The following is a 23,639-nucleotide window of genomic DNA, read 5'->3' as shown; positions in this document are numbered from 1 at the left end:
GTGAGCTTGGAGAGCAGGACATTAAGATCCCAACCCCTTCAATGAATGCTTTAATGACAGCAATTACCACCAGGACACCTTCTTAAGTGAAGTGGTGTAACCCGAGAGAGCCGCCAGGTGTAGTTTGATGGAGTGAATACTAGGCCGGAGTCTAGTAGGTAAAGCATGCAATATAAAATGTTAGCTGGGGAACATTCAATTGGGTTCAAAGGTTTGTAACCTGCACCATATCACAAATCTCTTCCACTTCTTGAAATAGCAGTGTCTAGTGTTGGGTTTCCGTGCCTCCTTTAGGAGCCAGGCTGCCAAGCTCATAGACAGAGGGCTCGGGTGGAGGGATGTGCCCTTGTGTTGTTTTAGCATGTTGTAGGGCCACGGGAGCTTGATTGGGTTGCACATAACCAGCAAATGAGGAAACCAAGGTTGTCTCACCCAAATAGGAGCAACCAGGATTAGAGTTGCTTGTTCCTGGTGCATCTTGTGGACAATCCTGCTGAGGAGTGGCCTTGGAGGCAAAGCGTAAGCAAATTTCCCTGACCAGTTCTTCCATACGGCGTTTCCCTTGGACCCTGGTTGGGTAAACCTGGATGCGAAATCTGGGCATTGCGCGTTTAGGCTTATGGCGAACAAATCTAACATGGAATGACCCCTTTGGGAGAAGCCTCCGTCTAGGATATCTTTTTCAGTTGCCCTTGTGTTCTTCTAGAGTGTCTGCCAAAGCATTGAGTTCCCCCGGAACATGTTGAGAGGTTAGGAACATGTTCCGCTTGAGTGCCCACTTCCATATTTTCTGGGATCGTTTGGACAGACTTTAGTGTGCTCCTCCCTGGTTGTTTATGTACAACATTGCAGTGGTGCTGTCTGTGAGGACTTGCACTGTTTGATTTGAAAGATATTGCTGAAATTCGTGAAAAGCCTCGAGAACTGCCAGAAGTTCTAGGAAGTTGATGTGTTTTTGGTCTGTATCGTGTGTCCACTGGCCGTGGGCTGTGTGGTTGAGGAAGTGTGTCTCCCATCCTGGTGAGTGAGGCATCTGTAGTTCGGATCGCTTGTGCTGGTGGAACACAAAAGGGGTTTCCTTTTAGCAGGTTGTCCCTGGACCACCAGTGAAGAGCCTGTACCAGGGTTAGCGAAACAACCACTAGATTGTCCCACTGACCGCTTGCCCGATACCATTAACCACTCCTGCATGGGGAGCAGGCGCACGCATGAGGCAATCATCCCTAGCAAGCGCATTGGTTTGCGTCGATATCTGGCGACTGGCCTTGTAGTGAGATACTTGCAACAGCATGTTTTGTACTCTCGTTTGACGGGAAAGCCAGCTCCTCTTTTGGCTTTAGAATTGCTCCCAAAATCTTTTCTTTGGCTGAGGACTAGGCTTGATTTCTTTTCGTTGATGGACAAACCCGAATTTAAAAGAAGAACAAGTTACGTCTTACCTGGTAACGTTCTTTCGACAGGATGTTTCTCCGACGTATTCCTCATCTTTGATAATACGTTTCCAGCTTGCTGGCCTCAGAGATTTTTTCTGTAGAGGGCGCTGCGCGTCGACGTCCGCCGAGTCGATGTCCCTCGACGGCCACCGTATCGGCGCCGACGTCACCATGCCCATAAATAGCCACGCGCTGCGTCCGTTGCTCAGTTACGTTTTGTAGCATAAGAAAAGACATGCCTGAATCGGTTAGTAACCTTGAAGGAGCGAAAGCTGCAACCACAAGGGAAGTTATCACTGTGGGGATGGATGGGAGGGGCGATAAGGAATACGTCGGAGGAGCATCCCGTCGAAAGAACGTTACCAGGTAAGAAGTAACTTGTTCTTCGAAGGGATTGTGTCCTCCGACGTATTCCTGATCTTTGATAGACTCCCATAGCAGTGGTATGTAATTGGAGGAGGGAGTGATGGTGTTATGTATCCCTTTAGGGATGGACCGAATGTAATACGGCCTTGCCAAATCTGGTCTCTTGAGCAGTGGAGGAATCCAGATTGTAAAATTTTGTGAATGTATGTGCGGACGACCATGTGGCAGCCGCACATAAGTCCCGGACCTGTACCCCTCTCTGGAGAGCCAAAGAGGCTGCGATACCCCTGGTTGAATGAGCCCTGAGATTTTGGGGTGGCTCTTTCCCTGCTAGTCTATAACATTCCAGGATGGCCAAAATAATCCACCTGGAGATGGTTTGTTTTGTTATGGGTAGTCCCAACTTGTGACCCGAGTATCCTACAAACAGTTGGTCTGCTTCCCTGATCCTAGCCATTCTGCTGATGTAAAAGCCGAGAGCTCGCCTAGGGTCCAACCTGTGTAGCCTTTCCTCCTCTTTCCCCGGATGGGGAGGAGGGTAGAATGAAGGCAAGGTAATTTTCTGAGTAATATGGAATTCAGAAACCACCTTTGGGAGGAAATTAGGCTTCACCTGTAGGACAACCTTGTCCTTGCGGAAGATTGTATGTGGGGGTTTACAGGAGAGAGCTTGTAGCTCACTCGCCCTCCTAGCAGATGTTAGTGCTACCAATAGGACAGTTTTAAGCGTGAGAAATCTCAATGCGCAAGAGTGAAGTGGTTCGAATGGAGTGCCCATTAAGAAGTTTAAAACTAAATTTAAGTCCCATAATGGAACCTGGAATGGTTTTGGAGGGTAAACATTAGTTAGACCCTTGAGAAATTGTACGACTAGAGGAATTTTGAAATACGATGGTTCCTCCGCAGTGCGCTTGAAGATAGAAAGCGCTGCGAGATAGCCTTTTACAGTGCCAACTTGAAGGCCTGAGTTAGCCAAGTAGAGTAGAAATGATAACACCGTTGGTGTACCGCATGAAAAATGGTCGATATTCTCTTCCCTACACCAGCTGCAAAACTTGTTCCAACGGCAGCGGTATAAAGACTTTGTTGCTGGTCTTCTGGCCGAAAGCAACACCTCCATGACGTCATCAGGGAGATCCCAATCCTTGTACCTCAACCTTTCAGAAGCCAAGCGTGAAGGTTGAGGGTTCTGGTGTCTGGATGGAGAACCTGACCTCCCTTCTGCGAGAGAAGATTCTCTTTGAGTGGAAGACAGATTGGAGGGCAGATGGACATATCTAGAAGTTCCGGGTACCACGTTCTCCTGGCCCAATCCGGGGCAATTAGGATCATGGTTTTCCGGAATCTTCTCAACCTCCTGATCATTTGAGGATTAACAGGGACTGGTGGGAACGCATAAAGGAGTGGAAACTCCGAGTCCACTACGGACGCATCTCCTAGAGCTCCTCTCGGGGGAAATACCCTTGAACAGAACAGATCGCACTTCCTGTTGGTGCTTGTGGCGAACAGATCCACCTGGGGGGTTCCCCAAAATGCGAAGATCTCTTGAAGGACTTCCTGAGCTAGCTCCCACTCGTGGGAGACTGTGCTCTGCCTGCTCAGAGCGTCCGCTGTCAAATTCTTCTCTCCGGCTAGGTGGACTGCCGATAGAGATTCCTTCCCGAATTGCCCAAAACCAGAGCTGCATTGCCTCTCTGCACAGTGGCAGTGATCGTACGCCTCTTTTGTTGAGGTAGTGCATGGCCACCGTGTTGTCCGTCATTATCAGGACATTTCTCCCCTGTACTGATGGCAGGAAAGCTTTCAGCGGTAGTCTGATCGCTCTCAGCTCTAATAGGTTGATGTGTAGTCTGGACTCCGATGGAGACCAACGTCCGCTGATGGTCAAGTCGTTGGAATGGGCTCCCCACCCTGTGAGCGAGGCAACTGCGACTACTGTTATCTCTGGCCATGGTTGCCAAGACAGTTCTCCTTTCAAGATGTTCTCTGGATAGGCCCACCATTGAAGGTCGCGGGCTACTTTGTCCGGAATCCGGAGGAGATCTGTCCTTCTCCCTGAGAATTGTGACCACTGACTTCAGTGCCCACTGAAGAGATCTCATTCTCAGGCGAGCCTCTGGCACAAGGAAGATGCAGGATGCCATGAGGCCTAGCAACCTCAAAAAGTCGAAGGCTGGGAGACGTTAGGCATTTTGACACTTGGTGACCATCTGTAGAATACCTTGAGCCCTCACCTCTGGTGGCGAGGCTTTTCCCAGGGAAGTGTCCAGGACCGCTCCAATGAACTGGAGTCTCTGAGATGGTATCATCTGTGACTTCTTTAAATTGAGGGAGAAGCCCAGTCTGTGAAGGAAGAGGCAGACATAATCTAGCTGGGTCTGGGCCTGTTCCGAAGATACGGCCCTGATCAGCCAATCGTCCAGGTAGGGATAGATGTGGATCCCTTCCCTCCTTAGACTCGCCGCCACTACCGACATCAGCTTGGTGAAGACCCTCGGGGCGGAGGTCAGCCCAAATGGCAGAACTTGAAATTGATAATGAGAGTTGCCAATTGCGAACCTCAGGTATTCCTGTGCTTGAGATGGATTGGCACATGGAAATAAGCATCCTGAAGGTCCAGAGATACCAGCCAGTCATGGAGCTGGAGGGCCTGAAGGATCTGAGAGAGAGTTACCATCTTGAACTTGTCCTTCCTGAGGAACTTGGTCGATTCTCCTAAGTGCAGGATGGGTCTCAGTCCTCCGTCCTTCTTTGGTATGAGAAAGTAGGGGGGAGTACCAGCCCTTGTTCCTGTCCGCTACAGGTACCGGTTCTATGGCACCTTTCTCTAGCAGATCCACAATTTCCTGCAAGAGGAGCGGATCTGGAACTTTTAGGGAGCTGTTCCCCGGTGGAGGACTCTGAGGGATGTGTAGAAAGGGTAGGCAGTAACCTTGGGCAACTGTCTCCAACGCCCAAGCATCTGACGTTATAGCCTGCCATTCCGTCAGATGGCGAGTTAATCTGCCCCCTACAGGTGTCTTGTGTGTGAAGGCCTCAGAGTGGTTTGGGGGCGGCTGATGCAGATGCCGAGGGTAAAGAGGCACCTGCTGCTGCTGCGGTCTTGGTACTCTTGACCCGTCCACCTTGGGTGGATCTCCTTTGGCCTCTTTGAGCCGGCTGTCCTCTGCCTTACCCGAAGGCGGAATAATAGCGAAAGGACTTTCCTCTCCCAGAGGTTCCTGAGGGGCGAAAAGGAGTTTGGCGGATAGCAGCTCCTAAGGATTTTGCTGCTGCTTTAGAAGTCTGTAACTTTTCCAGACTGTCATCAGCCTTTTTCCCGAATAATGAAGAGCCGTCAAAGGGCATAACAAAAGTCTGGCCTGTACATCAGGGGCAAAGCCCGACTTTCGCAACCACGCATGACTGCGGATTGTTGTACTTGCCGCCATGGCCCTGCTGATACTGTCAGCGGAATCGATGCCCGTTTGAAGTGATTCGCACATGGCATCTTTGCCATTTTTAATGATGTTAAGGAAGGCTTCCTTTTCCTCTCCTTCGGGTATGCAGTCAGCCGCTGATGAAGCACACTCCCATAGCGTGACTGAACCTGGCGAGCGTACAGGTGGCGTTGATGGACTTAAACGCCATACTACAGGCAGAGAAGACTTTCTTTGCCATAGAGTCGTACCTCTTGTCATCCCTATCCTGTTGGACAGTAGGGTAAGCAGTCCTACTGCTGGATGAAGTTGCCGCTTGAACCACCAGGCTCTCTGGGGTCGGGTGTTTTGACAGGTATTCAGGGTCAGCAGCCGCTACCCTATACTTTGTCGACAATCCTTTATTGACTGCTGGGATAACTTCGGGAGTTTCCCAATTAGATGCAATTTTTCTTTGTAGGGCTGCATGGAAGGGGACCACCGGGTCCTCCTGTGGGCCATTGTCCAATATATCTGTTAGATCATCCTGTTGGAAAACAGGTGAAGGCGCAGACCAACCCATAAACTCAATTATTCTAGCCATCAGGGTTCTATATGGTGTTTCGGCATGTTCCCCTGGGTCTGGCTTTACAAAGTCCACTTCTGGGAGAAGTGTCCAGTCCACTTGCCTCATGAAGTGACTCCTGTAGTTCCTTCAGCCTTCTTTCTTCAGAGGTGAAATCCTCTGCAGTAGGCAGTGTGGTTCTCTGTAAACCAAATGTTTCTGGTCAGAATCTTCCCCTTCTTCATAAATTGAAGAAAGACCAGGGTATTCTGACCTCTGAAATGGAGTAAAGCCCATCTCTAGGGCCGAAGGAGCCAAACTCGTCGTTATTGGACGAGAAAATGTCGATGTCGTCGACGCCGATGTAACAGGCTTCGAAGGCGCCGAAAAAACTGGAAGGGGTCTCGAAGAACTCGAGAGGATCGGGATCCTACTCGAGGGCATCGACGACGGTCTTGGCGTCGTGCCGGAGGCCCTTGAAATCACCGTTGGCTGTGGAGCCTTGGTCCTCTCTTTCATCGGCGTCGACGATGGCGTTGAGTCGATCGACCGATGCGTCGAGGAACCCTTCGACAACGGCGTCGAAGGAACCCTCGACGACGGCTTCGAAGACGGTGCCTTCTTACCCGATGGCTCATGGCGCTCTCGGGTGGAATGTTTCACCGGGTGCTGCGACTCGCGGCGTTTTGATTTTTTGGGTTTTTCACCCGGGGTATCACCCTCAGCTGTCTTCGAGGGGGTCGAGGCCGCGTTCTCGAAGACGCTTAACATTTTCTTTATGAATTCCTCCCAATCAGCTTGAGAACTGTGTTTGGTGGGACAGGAGACTCTTTCTGGGGACACAGAAGACGATGAGGAATGGGACCTTCGACGTCTTTTTTGAGTGTCTAGATCTCGACGAATGGTGGGAGATGCTTCGAGATTTAGAATGGGAATGTTTGATGGCGAGGAGGCGAATGCCTCGACTCAGCCGACGAAACCTTTGAGGAGGATTTGGCTGACTTACCTCTCTCGAGCTTACCCTTTCGCTCCTTCAGGGCTTTCGCCGTCATGGACATGCAGTCCTCACACTCCGAACAATGGTGCTCGGACCCCAAGCACCATAAACAGACCCTGTGTGGATCCGTTATTGACATTTTTTTACCACAGTCTCGACATTTCTTGAAGCCGGATCGCAGCGTCGTCGGTTCTGATGAAGAAGCCATCAAGAACAATAAGGAATATTCGAGTCGAAATAGATAGTAAACCTGACTGAACTGAGCAACGACGTTCCGTGGCCCCACGAAGCGCGGAAAAACGGCACTGAGCAACGGACGCAGCGCGTGGCTATTTATGGGCATGGTGACGTCGGCGCCGATACGGTGGCCGTCGAGGGACATCGACTCGGCAGACGTTGACGCGCATCGCCCTCTACAGAAAACATTTCCGAGGCCAGCAAGCTGGAAACGTATTATCAAAGATAAGGAATACGTCGGAGGACACAATCCCTTCGAAAGTATTTTTTTGTGTGTATTTTGTCTGTACATTTTGAGGAGATTCCCCAGTGATTAGCCAGTCGTCTAGATAAGGGTAAATGGGGATTGACTGTCTGTGTAGGTGTGCCGACACTTCTGCAAGCATCTTCATGAATACTCTTGTCGCTAAGGCGATGCCAAAGGTTAAGTACCTTGAACTGGTAGTGAACTCCCATCGTTTTGAATTGCAGATATTTTCTGTGCGCAATTGAAATATGAAAGTATGCATCCTTCATATCCAATGTTGCCATGCAGTCCCTCTGTTTTAAGAGTGGGATTACCTCTTAAAGCGTGGTCATTCAACACTTTTGGGGCTTGACATATTTGTTTGCAGGGCGTAGAACTAGGACCGGGCGCATGGACAGGTCTTTCTTTGGCACAAGGAAGTAAGTTGAATAAATCCCCTTGTTTGCCTGTTTTTCTAGGACCATTTCTATGACGTTCTTTCCCAGTAGTGTCTTTACTTCTTTCAATAGTATGCGCTGCTCTTCTGGCGTCATCTTGCTGCGTCTTGGCGGGCGGTTGGGTGGCTTTTGTAAAGGTTTGATGCAATAACTGCCTGCCACGGTGGACAACACCCACTTGCAGCGGTGAGTCATTGTTTGGGAGGGGTGGGGGCTCTCCCAGCTGAGGTTCTGTCTCTTCCTCTGGATCTTTCATTTCCTGTTTGGAAGCCAGAAGAGGAAGATGGTCCTTGCGATGTTCCCCAAGATGAAGACTGTCCATCCCCGAGTGTATCCGGAAGAGCATTGTTAGCCCTGACCCCGAACCCTTCTGGAGTTTGAGGAGCCCTGTTGTATGTAGGGATTGTTGGTTAATTGGCCAAGGGATTTAAGAGTGTCACACTCTTCCTTCATGCTCATGAGAGCGTCTTCGACAGCCTTACCTAAAAGGACATTAGGTTGCACCGGCAAGTTGAGGGTGGCCAGGTTTCTAATTTAAAACCAGACTGTCTGAGCCAGGCGTGGCACTTGAGTGCACCCAACGCGATGATGCGGCCTGCATTGTCTGCTGCATCGAGATTATTTGTTAGGATGCAGTTAGATACCTGCTAACCCTCCAAGATGGTGCCTAGTAATTGTGATTTTAGGGTTCTCGAACCGCTTCAAACTGGTGTTCTCAGTCATCTCACTTGTAGCAGCCATAACTAGCTAGCAGTGTAGTGTTACTTGCAATTCTAGCTTAATATGCCGCCGAGGAGGAACCCTTCCTTCAGAAAGTGTACAATTATTTACTTTGTCTGGTGGGGCCCTCAGTGAGTCAGGTTTTAGCTGACCCCCTAATATACAGGGGGTCTGAGGGCGCTGGTCTGAATAATTTAGTCTGCACCGACTTTGGGGGCCGCTTTTGGAGGCATGTCATGAGGCGAAAGCGTAAGCGATGGCCCAGTGGACAAGAAGATTTAGAGGCTTTTTCCGCAGACACCGCGTGGACGTCGATGCAGTGCATTTCGTCAAATGATGGCCGTGGGCTATGTGCTTTGTGTGTTTGGATGTGTGTGTTTGCGTTATGGGGGCTGGGTGTCGTCTGCGTCACAGAGCCTCAGGCCTGCTTAGTGGAGTTGGGGGCCCGCACATCAGGTTCTGACGAACCTCGGTCACCTTCGGCATCATTCAGGACGCCGATACTGCCCTCGCTGGCTGGAATCCTCCGTCACGCCGATGGCGGCTTTGGCCTGCATTGCGTGGAGGGCCCATTGCTTCGTCCGGCAGTCTGAGTTTTCGGGTGGAAAAGTTTGCAAGACTTGCAAAACTTTTCGGGGTATTCCATAGCGAGACAGTAATTGCCCACTTAGTGCGTGTTCTTCCACAGGAATTTTCTATGGCAGGTAGGGCAAAATTGAAAAGGTGGTTTTTCCATCATAAATGGAAAGGGCATTTAGGTGAGAAAAGGTGGTGGCAGAACAGACATTCTCTAAAAGGAGTCAGTATGAAAATACCCCCCACCCTCTCTCCCTACTCTAAGGGCTGAATTAAGAAGTAGCCCGTGAAGCCGCCTCTGGTCGTCGATGAATTCGTCAACGATGTAGTTGTCCGTCAAGGGCTGTGGAGCAGTTGGACAACGCTGCAGCCAAAGCGGACAGAAGTGAAAGAAAGAGAAATCTACAAATAAACTTTTAACTAGTCAAAAGGCATCAGCTGGGAAAGGAACTCCGCAACTTGTGTCCGACCACAATGGCGGAATGAAACAATCAGAGGGACTTCGGCGCGTGAAGGACCATGGGTACAGTACACATCCCACTTGGGATAGTATTACTAACACGCCTGATCAAGGTCCGTTTGACTTTCAAAAACAAAATCTTGTAGTACTCTGCGACTACCACTAGATGTCGGACTATGCAGAGCATGTGAGCTAAGCAAATCCACAAGTCTCAGAAACACATTTTCCTGCATGGTTCGGAGTAACGAAAATACATGTTACATTTTCCGCACAAAAAATGTACACCTTATTTTCTTAAAATTTCGCTAACGCATTGAACACCATGGAGATTATGTGCCCGCTATTTGGTAAAGAGGTTTTGCAGGTTATGTAAAAAACAAAAAAGGATGAAGATGTTCGGATTGAAGCCTTCAATAAATATATCCATAGTAATAGAAGGCCGCTTTCGGAGCAGGTCTGGACACGATGGCACTGGCAAGGTTCTGGGCGTGCATACAAGATCAGAATAAACATGTGGACTTTTAGATCAGCTTTATTTCGATTTGTAAATCCGGGAAAATCTACTTCATGCTTCACTTGTGTTGTAGACATTTCACAATGAATTTGGATCATTTATAATTGTGTATGAAAAGAAGGTCCCTGCATAGTTTGAAAAATGTTTCGTGCCTCTTTTGTACTGACAATGACAGATACCTTTCAAACATATTGTAATTATAGTATGTTGTAAAATCAATGTGTATAAGGTTAATAAAATATACATAAAAAGATTAAGGCACTTACCTGAAAAAAGCAGTTATACAGCGGGAGGACGGCTGCAAATTTGCAGCCACTTGCTGGATCCAGAATACCTTTAGAGCACTAAGATGCAACTATTTGTACCCAGCACAATGGGTTTTACAACTCAAGAAACCTCCCAGATGCAATAGCTCTGTGAAACAGTCGGCTTTTACCTTCGCGCTAGATCAGCTCATCTACTGCTTTACTGCATGAGGAGGTTGAGCGAGTCACATGTAAATCGATCAGACTCAAGCTCTAGGCCAGTGCTACAAGACTCTTTTGCAGACTACAGCTAATAGATTCACATGATTCATAAAGACCTACAAAGTAGAACAACAAACAGAGCAGGTAGAGGTCTGTGCACCCGAAAGGATTCTGGATATTCAGGTGGCCAGTCAAGGCTTACAGATTTATTTATGGAATACCATGGTTTAGCCTTATACATTTCTGTCGGTTATATATTGCACAGTAGCAGCAGCAGCTCCTTTTGATGGCATGTAGTCTTGACACCTTAGTAAGAAACTGATAAAAATATATCATGGCAATTTTTATTTATTTGGTATTGTATCGCACTGATACACAATTAAACGAAGAAAGCTTGTTTAACAGGGTCGTCTATGCTTTGCTGCAGAGGTAAAGGACATGAACTGATGAGTGCGGTAACACCTGCGTCAAACAGCCAATTGTACAAGACAAGACACCTTGAACCACCCAAAAGAACAGGAATACATCACAGTATCAGTGGATCATTAAAGAAAACAAAAATCACTAATTAGGCTGGAGGTATGTGGGTGACTGCACATCAGTGCTGCCAAAGATGTGCGATTAACCCACCAGTAAAAAAACATTGCAGCAACCTCACCCAAATCACCATTAACGCCATTTGGCACTGCATCATTCATCCATCCATCCATCCATCCATCCACCACCACACAAAAACTGATCCTCGCCAATGTACGCTCAGCAATCAATCACTCAGCCGACAATGCAGATCTCATTACAACACACGACTTGGATGCCATCTTAGTTACAGAGAGCTAGATGGCATCCAACTCCACCCACTTGCTAGATGTCCTCATGCTCAATGTCTGCAGCATTCTACAAAGAGAGCATCCAAACAAGAATGGCCTTCCACCTTATCTACAGAGCATCCAAGCTCAACACCTTCTGAGATTTATCGGACCTGGTCACCACCATGTCTCTGAAGCATGCAAACATCTTCCTCAGCAACATTAATATCGCTGGCAACTAAGCCACTCAGTCCATGAAGGAAGATCTCCACTGTCTTCAACACACTTGGCGTCAAATAGCTCATGAAAGACCAAACACACAGGAAAGGTAATAATTCCACTTCATCACCTCCCAGCCAACCCTCTGTCATAGCTCGATGTTCCTGCTCAACATGTTGGGGTGGTGTTTATTTATGACTGTAAATGGGTGTGTATCTATATTCTACTTTCATATAAGAGTGATATTAATGAAGTGAACATTTAGAGTGGTTTACATCAATGTTAAAATACAGATAGTAGGTACAGTGATGCTGGTGGTATCAAGCCATGTATGGCAAATATTACATACCTGTAATCGTCTTTCGGATGCTTGCATCTTCTTAGATTCACATGCTTTGCATAGGCCATCTAGTGGTGGGTGGAGAGTATTCCATGACTTGCTTTAGAAATCAAAAAAGGGGACATGACAGGGTGTGTTTGTAAAAATAGCCCTACTATGACGTGTACTGTACTTATGGTACTTCACGCATCAAGGTCCTCCGATTGTTTTGTTTCTGATCCAGGGTTGCATGAAGTGTGTCGTGTAGGTTCAAGAAAAGTGAAGAAGGTGTAAGTCGTCCATGTAGCGTCTACACCCAACGAGGGGAGGAAGGGTGGGCGCATGTGAATCTAAGCAGATATTACAAGTCTATAATGTTGGTCTTCTTAGGCTTGTGGAGCTTCTTAGAAGCACATGCTTTGCATAGACTAGCAAGCAGTACCTGGAGAAGGAGGAGGATTGTCAGAAGGGACAGAGGCTAACATGTCTTGACACAGCCTGTCCAACTTTAGTCGTTCCTAGTTGTGTCCACACAGTAATGATGGGTGAATATGTGAACAGAGCTCAATGTTGCTGCTCTACAGATTACTTCTACGGGCGCATTTGCAATGAAGGTTAATGTGGCACCAACACTACGTGTAGAGTGTTCTGTAGCTATAAATGGTAGTTCTTAGTTAGATAACCTGTAGCATTGCTATATGCGTTTAACAAAACAATTTAGAAATGGCTGCTTTGGGGATCCCCTTCTCTCCCTGTAGCCAAGGAAACAAAGAACTGGTATGTTTCCCCAATTGGTTTCATCTCATTACGATAGTACATGGCAGCTCTCCTAACGTCCTGTAGGGCTTTCCCCCAGAGTTCTGTGGGTTTTGAAGGAATTCTGGCACTTCAATAGATTGGTTGACATGGAATCTAGAAAAGTACTTTCAGTGCGAACCTGGGTGCGTTCCGAGAAGCACTGTATTGTTATTTATTGTGACAAAGGGCTCTGAAACTGATAATGCTTGGCGTTCACTTGCCCTTTTTAGAGGTGATGGCTATGAGAAAAGAGGCTTTGTAGGTAAGATCTCGAGTCTTGCTTTATATTTATGCATGGCTTCGAGGGAGCGGGGGGGTCCATAAGCCTACTCAAGACAATGTTTAAATCCCTAATCGGGGATACATTCTCTTCACCTCTTCCAAGAAGGATTTCACGACTGGAATCTTATCTTGCACCATGAAACCTTGCTCTATGAGGTTATATATGCAGAACGTACAGCTAAATGGACTTCTAGGGGAATTGAACACTAGACCCGAGTCCAGCAAGTGCATTAGATAGTGCACTATATTAGAGGGGGGAACAGTCAATGGGATCAACATTAGACGTTCTAGAGCATATTACACATTTTTTACATTGGTTAAAGAAGCAGTGTCTAGTGTTAGGCTTGCGGGCCTCTTAATATGTACATGCAACTGCCAGGTAATTTAAGATGGGCAAACTCTGACTTCAGGAGCCAAGTTGTTTGTCCAAGGATGTGGATGGAGGGTTCCCCTTGGTTCTGAGACATGTTGTAAGGGCTGGTTAGCTTGACCGATGTGCAAATGCACATTCTGTGCTGTTGTGAGTACCACGTCTGATGTGCCCACATTGGGGCATCCAGGATCATTGTTAAGTGTGCCTCATGCATCCTGTGGATTACCCAGTTGACCAACTGATCCACAGTACGGTCCCCTTGTATTCCCTTGGAGGGTAACTGGAGGCGTAGGTGTGGTGGTTTGAGTTTTCTTTAGTGGCAAACAGATCCATGTCTAAAATGACCCCGTTTTGCGAAAATGTCGCACACAATGTCCAAATGTACCACCTACTCGGGTTCTGATGGTAGGTCTTTATTTCTGCTTAGTGTGTCTGTGGGGCAGTTCTTTTCCCCTGGAACATGAGGAAATGGTTTCTCTGGAGGCTCCATTTCCACATGCTAGTCTGGACAGATTTAGTGAATGTGTCCCACCCTGTTTGTTGATATAAAACATGGCCGTTGTGCTGTCTGTGAGAATGAGCACAGTCTTGTTTGCCAAGTGCTGCTGTAAAGTGTGTAGTTCTTTGTATAGTGCTTGCAACTCGGTCAGTGCCTGCTGTGCCCACATGCTGTGTGCCATCTGATGGAGGTAATGAGCTCCCCAGCCTGAGAGCGATGCGTTGTTTTATGTTTGCAAGGTGACAAAAGCGTCCCCCCTCTCTAGGTCATCTTTTCTCCACCACTGAAGGGCTGAAACTAATGTCTGGGAAATTACCACTAGATCGCCCCATTCTCATTGTGCTCGAGACCATTGTTTTGTTAACCATTCTTATATGGGACGCATTTGCAGCCTTGCATGTGGCACAATGAATATGCAAGATGTCAAACCAAGAAGGAGCATCACCTTCCTGGCTGTTACCTGGCCACAGGCACCATAAGGGATTTCATGCAACATGTTTTGGACCCTCTCGGATGGGAAGACTGAGGCGCCTCTTTCAATTAATTGCCCCTAGTAATAGTTTGACTTGGCTGAGGACTAGACTTTACTTTTTCTCGTTGATGGAATATCCTAGTTGAAACAGAATGTTGATTGTGGCGTGTGTGTGCTGCTGACACATCTGGGGCGTGTCTCCCGTTATGAACCAGTCGTCCAGATAAGGCTATACTGGGATTAACTGGTTGCGCAGGTGCGCTGCTACAACAGCTAGTACCTATATGAAGAACCGAGGGGCTGATGCAATCAAGAGGGCAGTACTCAGAATTGGGAGTGTGTGGACACTACTTTGAACAGCATATACTTTGTGAGCTGGCAACATTGAAATATGAAAGTATGCATCTTTCCTATCCAGTGTTGCCATGTAGTCTCCCCTTTTTGGTAAAGGAATTACCTCTTGTAATGTTGTTCTGAACTTCTGAGGTTTGACATACTTGCTTGGAGGATCCGCTGATGTTCTAGATACATGCTGTTGTGTCTTTGAGGATGATTGCATGTATTTCATGAAACTGTATGCAATATACATCCTTGACAGTTGCCAGCACCCCCTTGCCTGCTGTGATGCCCTCCTATGCTTGGGTGAAGTGAGAAATGGAACCCCTTACTAAGGTGACAGGGGGGGCGTACAGCTCTGAGTCACTGCTTGGTGGGGCAGCCGCAACCCCCAGCAGTTTGGCCTCTACCCCTATTGCGCCCTTGCCTGAACTGCCTCTGGAAGGAGGATTGTGAGATTGGCAGCTGTCCTAGATTGGCGTACCATGTACCGGTGCCTGCTCCCGATTGATAGCTGGACTGGGCTGATCTCGCATATAATGGAGCAGGAAAAGTGCACCAATTGCCATAAGTCTCCCTTTGCATGAAGGGTTTATTAGTGATCTGACCTGAAGTCTTTAGGGTCTCATGCTCTTTTTCTAATCTTCTTCTAGAGCGTCGTCTACAGCCTTTCCAAACAGAACGTGGTTCTCTATGTGCTGTAAGGAATCGGGAGTAAGACACAAACACAGGGGTTGCCATGGTGGTTGGCAAAGACTTTTATTAACCAAAGTAGAAAGGGTGTTGGAGAAGGTCCTCTCACCAAAACTTCAAAAGGGATTTCCACGCCTCTAGAAAACTAAATGGTGTCTGTGTCCAAATCCATACCTGACCCTTACATGCTAAACTCAATATAAAGTGAAAAGGGAAATGCCTCTCAGCTGGACTCTCGCACCCCTTTCCAAAGTGCTAAAGAAAAATGCTGAAAACAAAACAAAGTTCCACAAGTTTCAGTAGGGCCGGAGGGCTGAAGGACTTCCCTTGCCCAGTTTCTTCCGGTTTCTTAAAGTTCACAATCTCAAGGAGTATGAATCTTCCCTTGATCTTTCCCAGATTTCCACATGGTCAAGAAGCAGATCCATTTCTCTTAGCAGCACTCATGGGAAATTATTCCCTGGCCACAATATGTCCCAATTCCAATTCCAGGGCGATTGACTCCCTTCCCCTGGATTTCACACGCTCCAGGAAATTCAACAAGCGTGAGAGTGAGTCCCAGATCCTCTGTCATTCTGGTAATCACTACTTTTATGCTTTCAATGATTTGGATCAACACATTTGGGAGAGGGTCCCACCCTCGAAATCCTTATGCCTGGTATACTTCTCCTACCAGGGATTTCTATTAATGAACAAACTTTTCTTCTTTCGCAATATTTAACAGTTTCCAAATGTAATATGTGCTTCTTTTATACATTGGGTCCTCAACCAGTTATGTGCCTTCGTTTCTCTCCACAAATGTCTCGGCGTCCCAGCTCCCCTGTTCGAGTTCAGCAAGTTCATACAATTCTGTTCCAACGGTACGCGATACCCGGCACAAAGCGCCCCAACTTCCCTCTATGGGTTGCTTGCTTCGGCGTACTTCTTGGTCCTCGGTTCTCCCAGCGGCTTGCTTCCTTGTCCGACAGACGTCTCGTCGGCTATCCGGTTCCCGCGATGCTTTGACTTCACTCGGCAGCTTCATCTGCTCACGGCATTCACACAGCGAACCTCCCGCTACAGAGCTTCTTCCGATGGCGCCTCCAGCTTCCTGAAGCTTGCTTCCATTGGATTTCCCGACTCGCATCGGGAGTAGTGGGACTTCATATTTCCCAGAAGCTTGATGTTTTTGAATGTCCCGGCACCTATTGAATTCTCCCAACAACTAGAGCAGGTCTCTTGATTCTCAGCAATCTACTTTGCTCCAAGTCCTCCTCATCGTCTTCTCAGTATTGTCAGACATTTTAAAATAAGGATATGAAAGAACTTTGCTATTAGATATGGCTGGATGTTCTTGTCAAACATAACAATATGCCATGGGATAGGGGAGTTGTCAGACTCAAAAGGGGAAAAGGGGATACCATGTTCCACCTGGCAAGTCACTTCACTCTCATGAGGGTCATCTCGCCTCATATGGTCCTCCCTCAGAAAGACGCCCCCAGGGTCATGATGCTTCTGCCTTTCCCTGGCCACATGAGGAGCGACTTTCCCCAGGGAGGCATAGATGACATTGCTAGATTCATCGAAGTGTATATTTATAAGCGTAGCTTGGGTTTCAGGTTAGAACCCAGAGTATCTTAGCCATGTGTGGCGTTCGATGAGGGTTACCTCAACCCCCACCCTTCCTGCTGTGTAAGCAGCATCAAGCAAGTTTTTAATACCGCCTTAGTAGTCCGCTTGCCCTCAGCTAACGTATTAAGTATCTGGGAGCGCAAGGGCTCTGGCACGCCACTACCTTGCACCGCCACCTGATCCCATTGGGCCCTGATGAAGTTGGCCATAAGGGTTGCATTGTTGGCAATGCGAATTTGGAACGCTGGAACCTTCTTACCAAGAGCATACATCTTCTTGCTCTCCTCATCTGGTGGTGCTTCGGAAGGAGCTAGAGGAGTATCCGCTCTCTTGCGGGTGCTAGTAACTACCAGGGAGTCAGGTTCTAAGTGGCCCTTAATAAAGAGGGTCTGTGGGTGCAGGTCTAAAGCGCTCTTCTATGCATGGGTTGACTGCTCTAGTTAGAGCGGGGGTTTAAAGTAAAGGTAGGAGACATCTCCTGACTGACTGCAACAAAAGGATGTATTGCCCCATCTGTTTCTTCTCATTGAGGAAGTTAACAAAGTCAGTGTCCTCCTCTGACCCCTGTGTGAATCTTAAAAAGAAATTAAAGCAAATAATCTAGCTATACAGGAGCTGGTCACAATGAGTGAAGTTGGTACAGGGTCTTGTGTGACGTCTGGGGATGGTACGATATGACCATGTGGTTCATGGGGGTCTGTGCCAGTGTTGTCCTCTAAGAAGACACCTTCATCCTCATCCACATCCATCTCAATTACAGATTCCTCATAGGAGTCCGTTTGTTGTACTCTAGGAACTTTGACTGGAGCCTCCCCTTATCCCCGATACACACCCTATCAAACAGAAAATAATCTACAAATGAAGCCGTCTTATCCATGGTACTTTCAGACCCCTCTCTAGTACAGGGACCAATAGCTGGATTATCCTGGAGATGAAAGACCATTTCCTCTTGTTGCTGAGAGTTTCTCTGGAGCGCCTCAGACTACTGGGAGATGGCTCCTGTATAACCGGACCCTTGCATATCAATATTCGGTGAAACAGCCTGTTCTGGTAGCTGGTTCAGCGCCTGTGCCTGTATAGGTGCATGTTAAGCATGCAACCGCTCTTGCTTGCTGTTTGTTCCGGAACGTGCTCTAAAGCAAGAGCACCAGATGCAGAGGTTTTCTGACGCGCCAAGCCGCCTGCTGAATAGGTTTCACAGTCGTATGTTTTCAGCAAGAGTGCCATCATGAGCATGTGACATTGTCATCCAGAGCCCTAACTCGGATAACTACTTCGTGATCACAATCTGCCTCAGACAAGACAAAATGGAATGGAGTTCTTCCATTGCCTATTCCGTGATAACGTTTAGAGCATCGAAACTGCCCAAAATGGAATTCAGTCGTACACGGGATCTTTTGACACAGCCTTCCAGACCCCCAGCCTCACTTCTTATTGCACCTCGTCATTAACCCTAGTTCAGACCTAGCTCCATGGAGCAAAAAACATTTAAGATAGAGATGAAACGTTCGGCACTGGGGAATCCCATTACAGACACCCCCTGCCCCAATAGATTCGGCTCAATAAAGAACAATTACTGTTCAAACCAGTAGTCACCTTAGAATGGTGGTGGATTCCAGATATTACAACTTGTTTATCCGTTTAGTTTTGTGTCAACATGATGCCACAATGTGCCCTCGAGTAAACTCAATCCTTAAAACATTGTATCGCCACCATCGTGTTCAGCCATGGAAGAAGACAATGTTGTGACATTGTTGTGACCTCTTGTGACCCAAGAAAGGTCCCATGAATCATAAAAACACAAAAACAAGTACAAGGGCTAGATAGAACAGATTGGCTCTCCAGATGTTCAGGACTCCAATTCCCATTACCTGGAGTCTGTATAATCAATGATGAGGAATTATAGGAGTTGTAGTCCAGAGCATCTGGAGCGTCGGAGGTTGTAGGCCCGCGGGATAGAGAAATTAAGAAGATCCCACGAAGTAAGATATTGCGGTCAGGATTCATATGTTAAATCTGGATCTTCATGGCAGAAGCGCTGCAGCACCACTGGCTTTCAAGGCCTCCACTGCAGGTCATTGCAGAAATTCCCAGTGTAAAGACTGGAGGGGGTGTCTGTACTTCTGCTCTCTATATGGTAGAGGAGAGGCACAGAAGACCCCAGCCAAGATTCTCTATTCGGTAGCAATCAAGGCCTAGCTTCTCAGGAGGTGATGCAGGCTGGTTCTTAAGTACAGTGTAGTCCCCGAACCCCCACAAAGGAATGTCCACACACTGTATTACTGAAAACACAGTCTTTATATAATTAATATTCAAAGGTATGTACACGATCACAATAACGCACTTTGTACTCGGAAATCAACAATGATAAATATATACAATTCTAAAGTGGTACCACCAATGTTATCGAATCTCATTAAAGTGCATCAACTGTACGGTTAAAATGTCACACAGATCAATAACGAGGAAACCAGCAATAGAGATAGGAAGGAACGCAAGATGGTTGAAACAATAGGCAGAGTACTGGCCTCTACCCTTAAGCACAGTTCTGTGTGGAGATCCCCCCCCACCTGGGCAACCTATAAAATAAAGATATATAGCACAAGCCCAGTCCATATATTGTTCAATAGCCTTATTTCCTCCTAGAATGTTTTACCTCCCCCAATGTACCTGGTGGAGTAGAGTTCTTTGAAGACGCGTCGACGGATCCTTCTTGAGTGACTCCCTTCCAAGCAGGAGCCACGGATTGTCGAAGATGGTGAACATGTCGTCGACGAGACCCCGATGTCGATCCAGGCGGTGCTTGTGAGCGACGTCCTGCGAGGATGGGGTGTGCGGGGCACCTCGGCGATGGATTGTTCAGGACCGCAAAGAGTTTCAGAAGAACTGTGGCCCAGCAGGGGCATCGAGTCGTCAAAGTCTCTGTGGCCTTCAGGTGGCAGGAAACCCACCGGCGGATTCTCCTCGGTGCGTTGGTCGTCCTCGACTTTCTCTGGCGGGACAAAGCAGTCGACGTTGCGGACAAGGGAGTCCTTCGATTCAAATGTTCTTAGGCAAAGGAGCGGGCGGTTCTGGTCGTCAGCGGCACGGCGTCAAGTGGTCCCCACGGCTGGGCAACACAACTTCGACGGGCCTCCAGCGGTTACACAAACCTGCGAACCCTGGTCGACGGCAATAGACTTAGACAGCGGCAAAGTCTGGGTGCTTCGCTTCATTCTCCTCAGCGGTCCCGTCTCAGGTCGGCAGCCTTTCGAGGGTCTGACTTCCAGGGAGCTTCGGCAAAGGTTAGCGGTGCTCGATGGTCCCTCGGAGCACGGGAAGAGGGCGCCTTACCAGGTCCTCTCTCGGATCAGTCCTTGACGAGTTCGGCAGCTTTCAGATCAGGTTGAAGCAAATGCAACAGCAAGTCTTCTTCTTCCAGCTGGGCGTCGAGGATCAGCAGTTCCAGTTACTCTTCAAGTGTAGACACAGCTTCTGAACAATTTCCAGTGGTGAGAGGTCCCCAGATATACTATCTTGTCTCTCATCCACACTGCTGGGTCACTCAGCAGCCAATCATACAGAAGGGCATTCATGCAGTCAGTCAGCCAATCGGGCACACAGTTCATTCAGGCCATCCTCCTCCCTCTCAGACACTCACAACAAGGAATGTGGATTGGGACAAGTACCCAGCCATTCAACACTACACACGGCTTTCAGGCCAGTTTCGGGCAGGGCTTTCTCATCCTTTGTCTCTCATACCAGAAACCAGACAGCCACAACAAGAAGTGTATATTGGTCACACACTCCATTCACCCAGGTCCGACCCACAGGGCGTACCCACAACATACAGTCACTGGGAAGGCTCCAGTCAGTCTGGACTGGACTCCACAACACCACCATATATGGAACTTCCACCCAAGAGCCAGTCAGGGGGAAGGGACAGAGTCAGGGCTTCCCAGGACTTTGGGAAAACAAGATAACAGGCAATAGAAAGCAAGAGGCCACAGGGGCCATCTTGTTTTCCATCAGGAATCAACTGATTCCAATGGCAGGGCCTGGGTATCCCAAAATGGAGGATACTCAGAGCACCTGTAAAATTCAGCATGGAGCTGCCACCAGCTCATACCCTGCTCTGCGGGCCACCCACAGGTGCCCAAAACATACAGTAGGGGCACATGGTTGTACCCCTACCCATGTGTGCCGTAAGGGTATCCCATGGGTTTGTTCACCAAACCAAAGAGAGAGCTGCACTGCCAGGAGGCCCACATGAACTCATGCGCGGAAAACACGACAGAACATACGGTAAAAAGGCAGTAAAGGACAAGGATATGGAGGCCCTGTCCCACCGATGCATTTCCAGCATCACACCCAGGCACAATGGCTGCAAATGAAGTGTTCACGGCACAGAGCGCCGGCCACACCGAAAACACTTGCCTTGACTTTCGAGAAAGTGGGGGCTCATCCTGGATCCACAGCAGAGAAAGAACACAAAGAATCAAAGGAAAGACAAAGCATGGGGCTTACCATGATGGCAATGTAGTGCCGGCAGTCAAAGGGAAGTGGGCCGTCCATATGCAGGAGGTAGTGCTGCATTTTCAGGAAGCTGTCCAGGTACTGGGGGTGATACCCCATCTGCTGGGTCACTGCATCCAGCCTTCCACGGCTGGCCAAAGCTTTCACCAACAGGAACTGGGGGCGCTCGTTTTCGCTGCTTGCTTTTTTCGCTACCTGGAAAGCGGGTGGAGGGGGGCGGGAGGAGGAACAGATACCCACGTTAGAGATGTGAAGCACGGCAATAGTTCATGCAATGGTTGAAACACACACACCCTGTGGGAAACGCAGCAATCTGCAGCTATACAGAATGCAGGGGCATCTGCAAACTCTGAAGGGAAGGGGGACAAGGTAAAGAGCTTGAAAGAATGTGGGGTATGTGCAAGTATTATGAGTGCGCCCTAGGCAAGGATGGGGGCACAGCAAGGTACACTACTGCTAGCTTTCTTACAGTAGTGTCTGAACAGTGCTATACAATACCAGCAGCTTGAGCTTCCACCAGCAGTGTCCCAGCAGCACGAGCCTCGTACAGCAGTAGCGAGTGTCCGAAGGCAGTGCTTTGCCAGTGCCGGCAGCTTGGGCAGAATGAGTGCCTACTCAGAGATATGTACCCCAGTGAGAGTTCCTCGAAGCAGCGCCAGGTCAGTGCAGGCCTTCTAGCAGTCTGCATGGGTCTCCAGAACTCACAGTGGGGCAGTGTACTTTCTGTAGTATCACTCTGCCAGACTGGCCTGCCTGCCAACCCCGCTACCTCAGTGCTCAATGGGTTCCTGGAAGAGCCAGCTCTGTGCAGGGAAACACTGCGTGGGGCTTCGGGTGTACAATTACAATGGCTCAAGGAACGGGAGAGTTAGTTGCATGTCCTATTCTGCCCCCCCCCCACACACACACACATAGCCGAGAGCCAATACATTCGCATGTGGTAAGAGTAATGCTCTTACCACGTGTCACGCCAGGCACTATGGCCGACACATGCCCAGCCAGTGCAAGGCTTGCACACAACATGTGAACGAGTCACGCTGCTCGCTCAGGGAATCTCAGACACTGGAGGGGGCTGCCAACTCGGCACATTCCTGGTTACTCAGCTTTCCAAGATACGTGTGGACACTGGCTGTGAAGGGACTGCCCAGACCCCAAGAATACCCAGCCTGCAGCTGAGGGTAGGTAAAAATAGGGGCAAACTTAATACAGAACAGGGCTGGGGACGGCACAGAGGCACAACGTGTTTACATTGACATGCAGCGCTTACGGCTTTATTCCAGCAGCTTCCCAGCACTATAAACCACAGCTACTACTGACACGCCACATTAAGTTACCATTAGCAGTGGAGATAGCTCAGCAAGGTAATCACTTGCTTCAGCAATCGGCGGGTCGAAATCCCACAAATAAAAACACGTTTGAAAAAACAACCTTTTTATAATACGATGAAGCGTGAGAAAATCGGTATGTAGCACTTCATAAAAAAGCAACTGATAAACTCAATGCAGCCTGTACCACCAGGAGTTACAAATTCCTGAGATTTGAGCAGCAGGCACATTAACCTGCCAAGCTATCTCAGCAGGATACGCAACCATACACGCAAGTCTTTAACCCCGGATGTGAAGATACCCATCTGAAGTTTAGCAGTGCGAACACCCCATACTACACTGGGGCACACTGTAGAGTGCCCCCAGACTCCCCTCGCGTGCACAGAGCAGTGCCGACAGAAGCAGCTACCCTGGAAGCCAGCACACCACGGTTGCCCTCCCAATCCTGGCTTCACCCTGAGCCTCACTTGACCACGCCAAAGATTTCAAATCTGAAATGGCTTTGCTGCGCATCCGGCGAGACATCAGAGAAGGCTTTAGGCGGCATCACCCAGTTAAGATGTCAGAGCGTGCACCTCGCAAATCGTGCACTTGAGCCAATTCAACCTTTCTAAACCTCTCAAAATCAGATGCAGCGCCCAAGGAGGGCAGCACCCAAGGAGGGCAGCACCCAAGAAGGGCAGTGTTGGGCGTCATCATGCCATCTAGCGGCGGAATCTGGAATCGTTTATTTGAACTTGATGCTAGAAACCTGTGCCTCGGCGCCATCGAATCCTTTGCGTGTAGTGGCAGAAGTGTGCCCGAAAAGCAGTGGAACTGTGACTCTGGCGGGGGAGGTTGACGGATTAAGGTGCAACACATGTTCAAGATCGAGAGAACATTTTAAAGTGAAGTAAGGCTTTTTCCACTATTTCAGAAAGGCAGGAAAAAAGATAGTTTAGTGGAAGCTAATGGGACAAAGATTTGCTGAAAAG

The 23,639-nt window shown here is 48.4% G+C and overlaps 1 protein-coding gene across 7 annotated transcripts in view; it reads right to left on the bottom strand.

Moving 5' to 3' along the window:
• The window catches only part of LOC138480702 (sestrin-1-like), a 240,198-nt gene that overhangs the window by 137,327 nt on the left and 79,232 nt on the right, over positions 1-23,639 (bottom strand). For all 7 annotated transcript variants that reach the window (XM_069612402.1, XM_069612397.1, XM_069612401.1 and 4 more), the window contains one exon: positions 21,332-21,535. In XM_069612402.1, the coding sequence (XP_069468503.1) occupies positions 21,332-21,439 (108 nt within the window). In that variant the 5' untranslated portion in view covers positions 21,440-21,535. The remainder of the gene's footprint in view (positions 1-21,331; positions 21,536-23,639) is intronic.

This window comes from Ambystoma mexicanum, chromosome 5p (assembly GCF_040938575.1).
Source record: "Ambystoma mexicanum isolate Mex_15411 chromosome 5p, UKY_AmexF1_1, whole genome shotgun sequence".
In the NCBI taxonomy this organism is placed as follows: domain Eukaryota; kingdom Metazoa; phylum Chordata; class Amphibia; order Caudata; family Ambystomatidae; genus Ambystoma; species Ambystoma mexicanum.
Note: the sequence above shows the minus strand (reverse complement) of the source record. Positions and strands in the feature narration are given on the sequence as shown.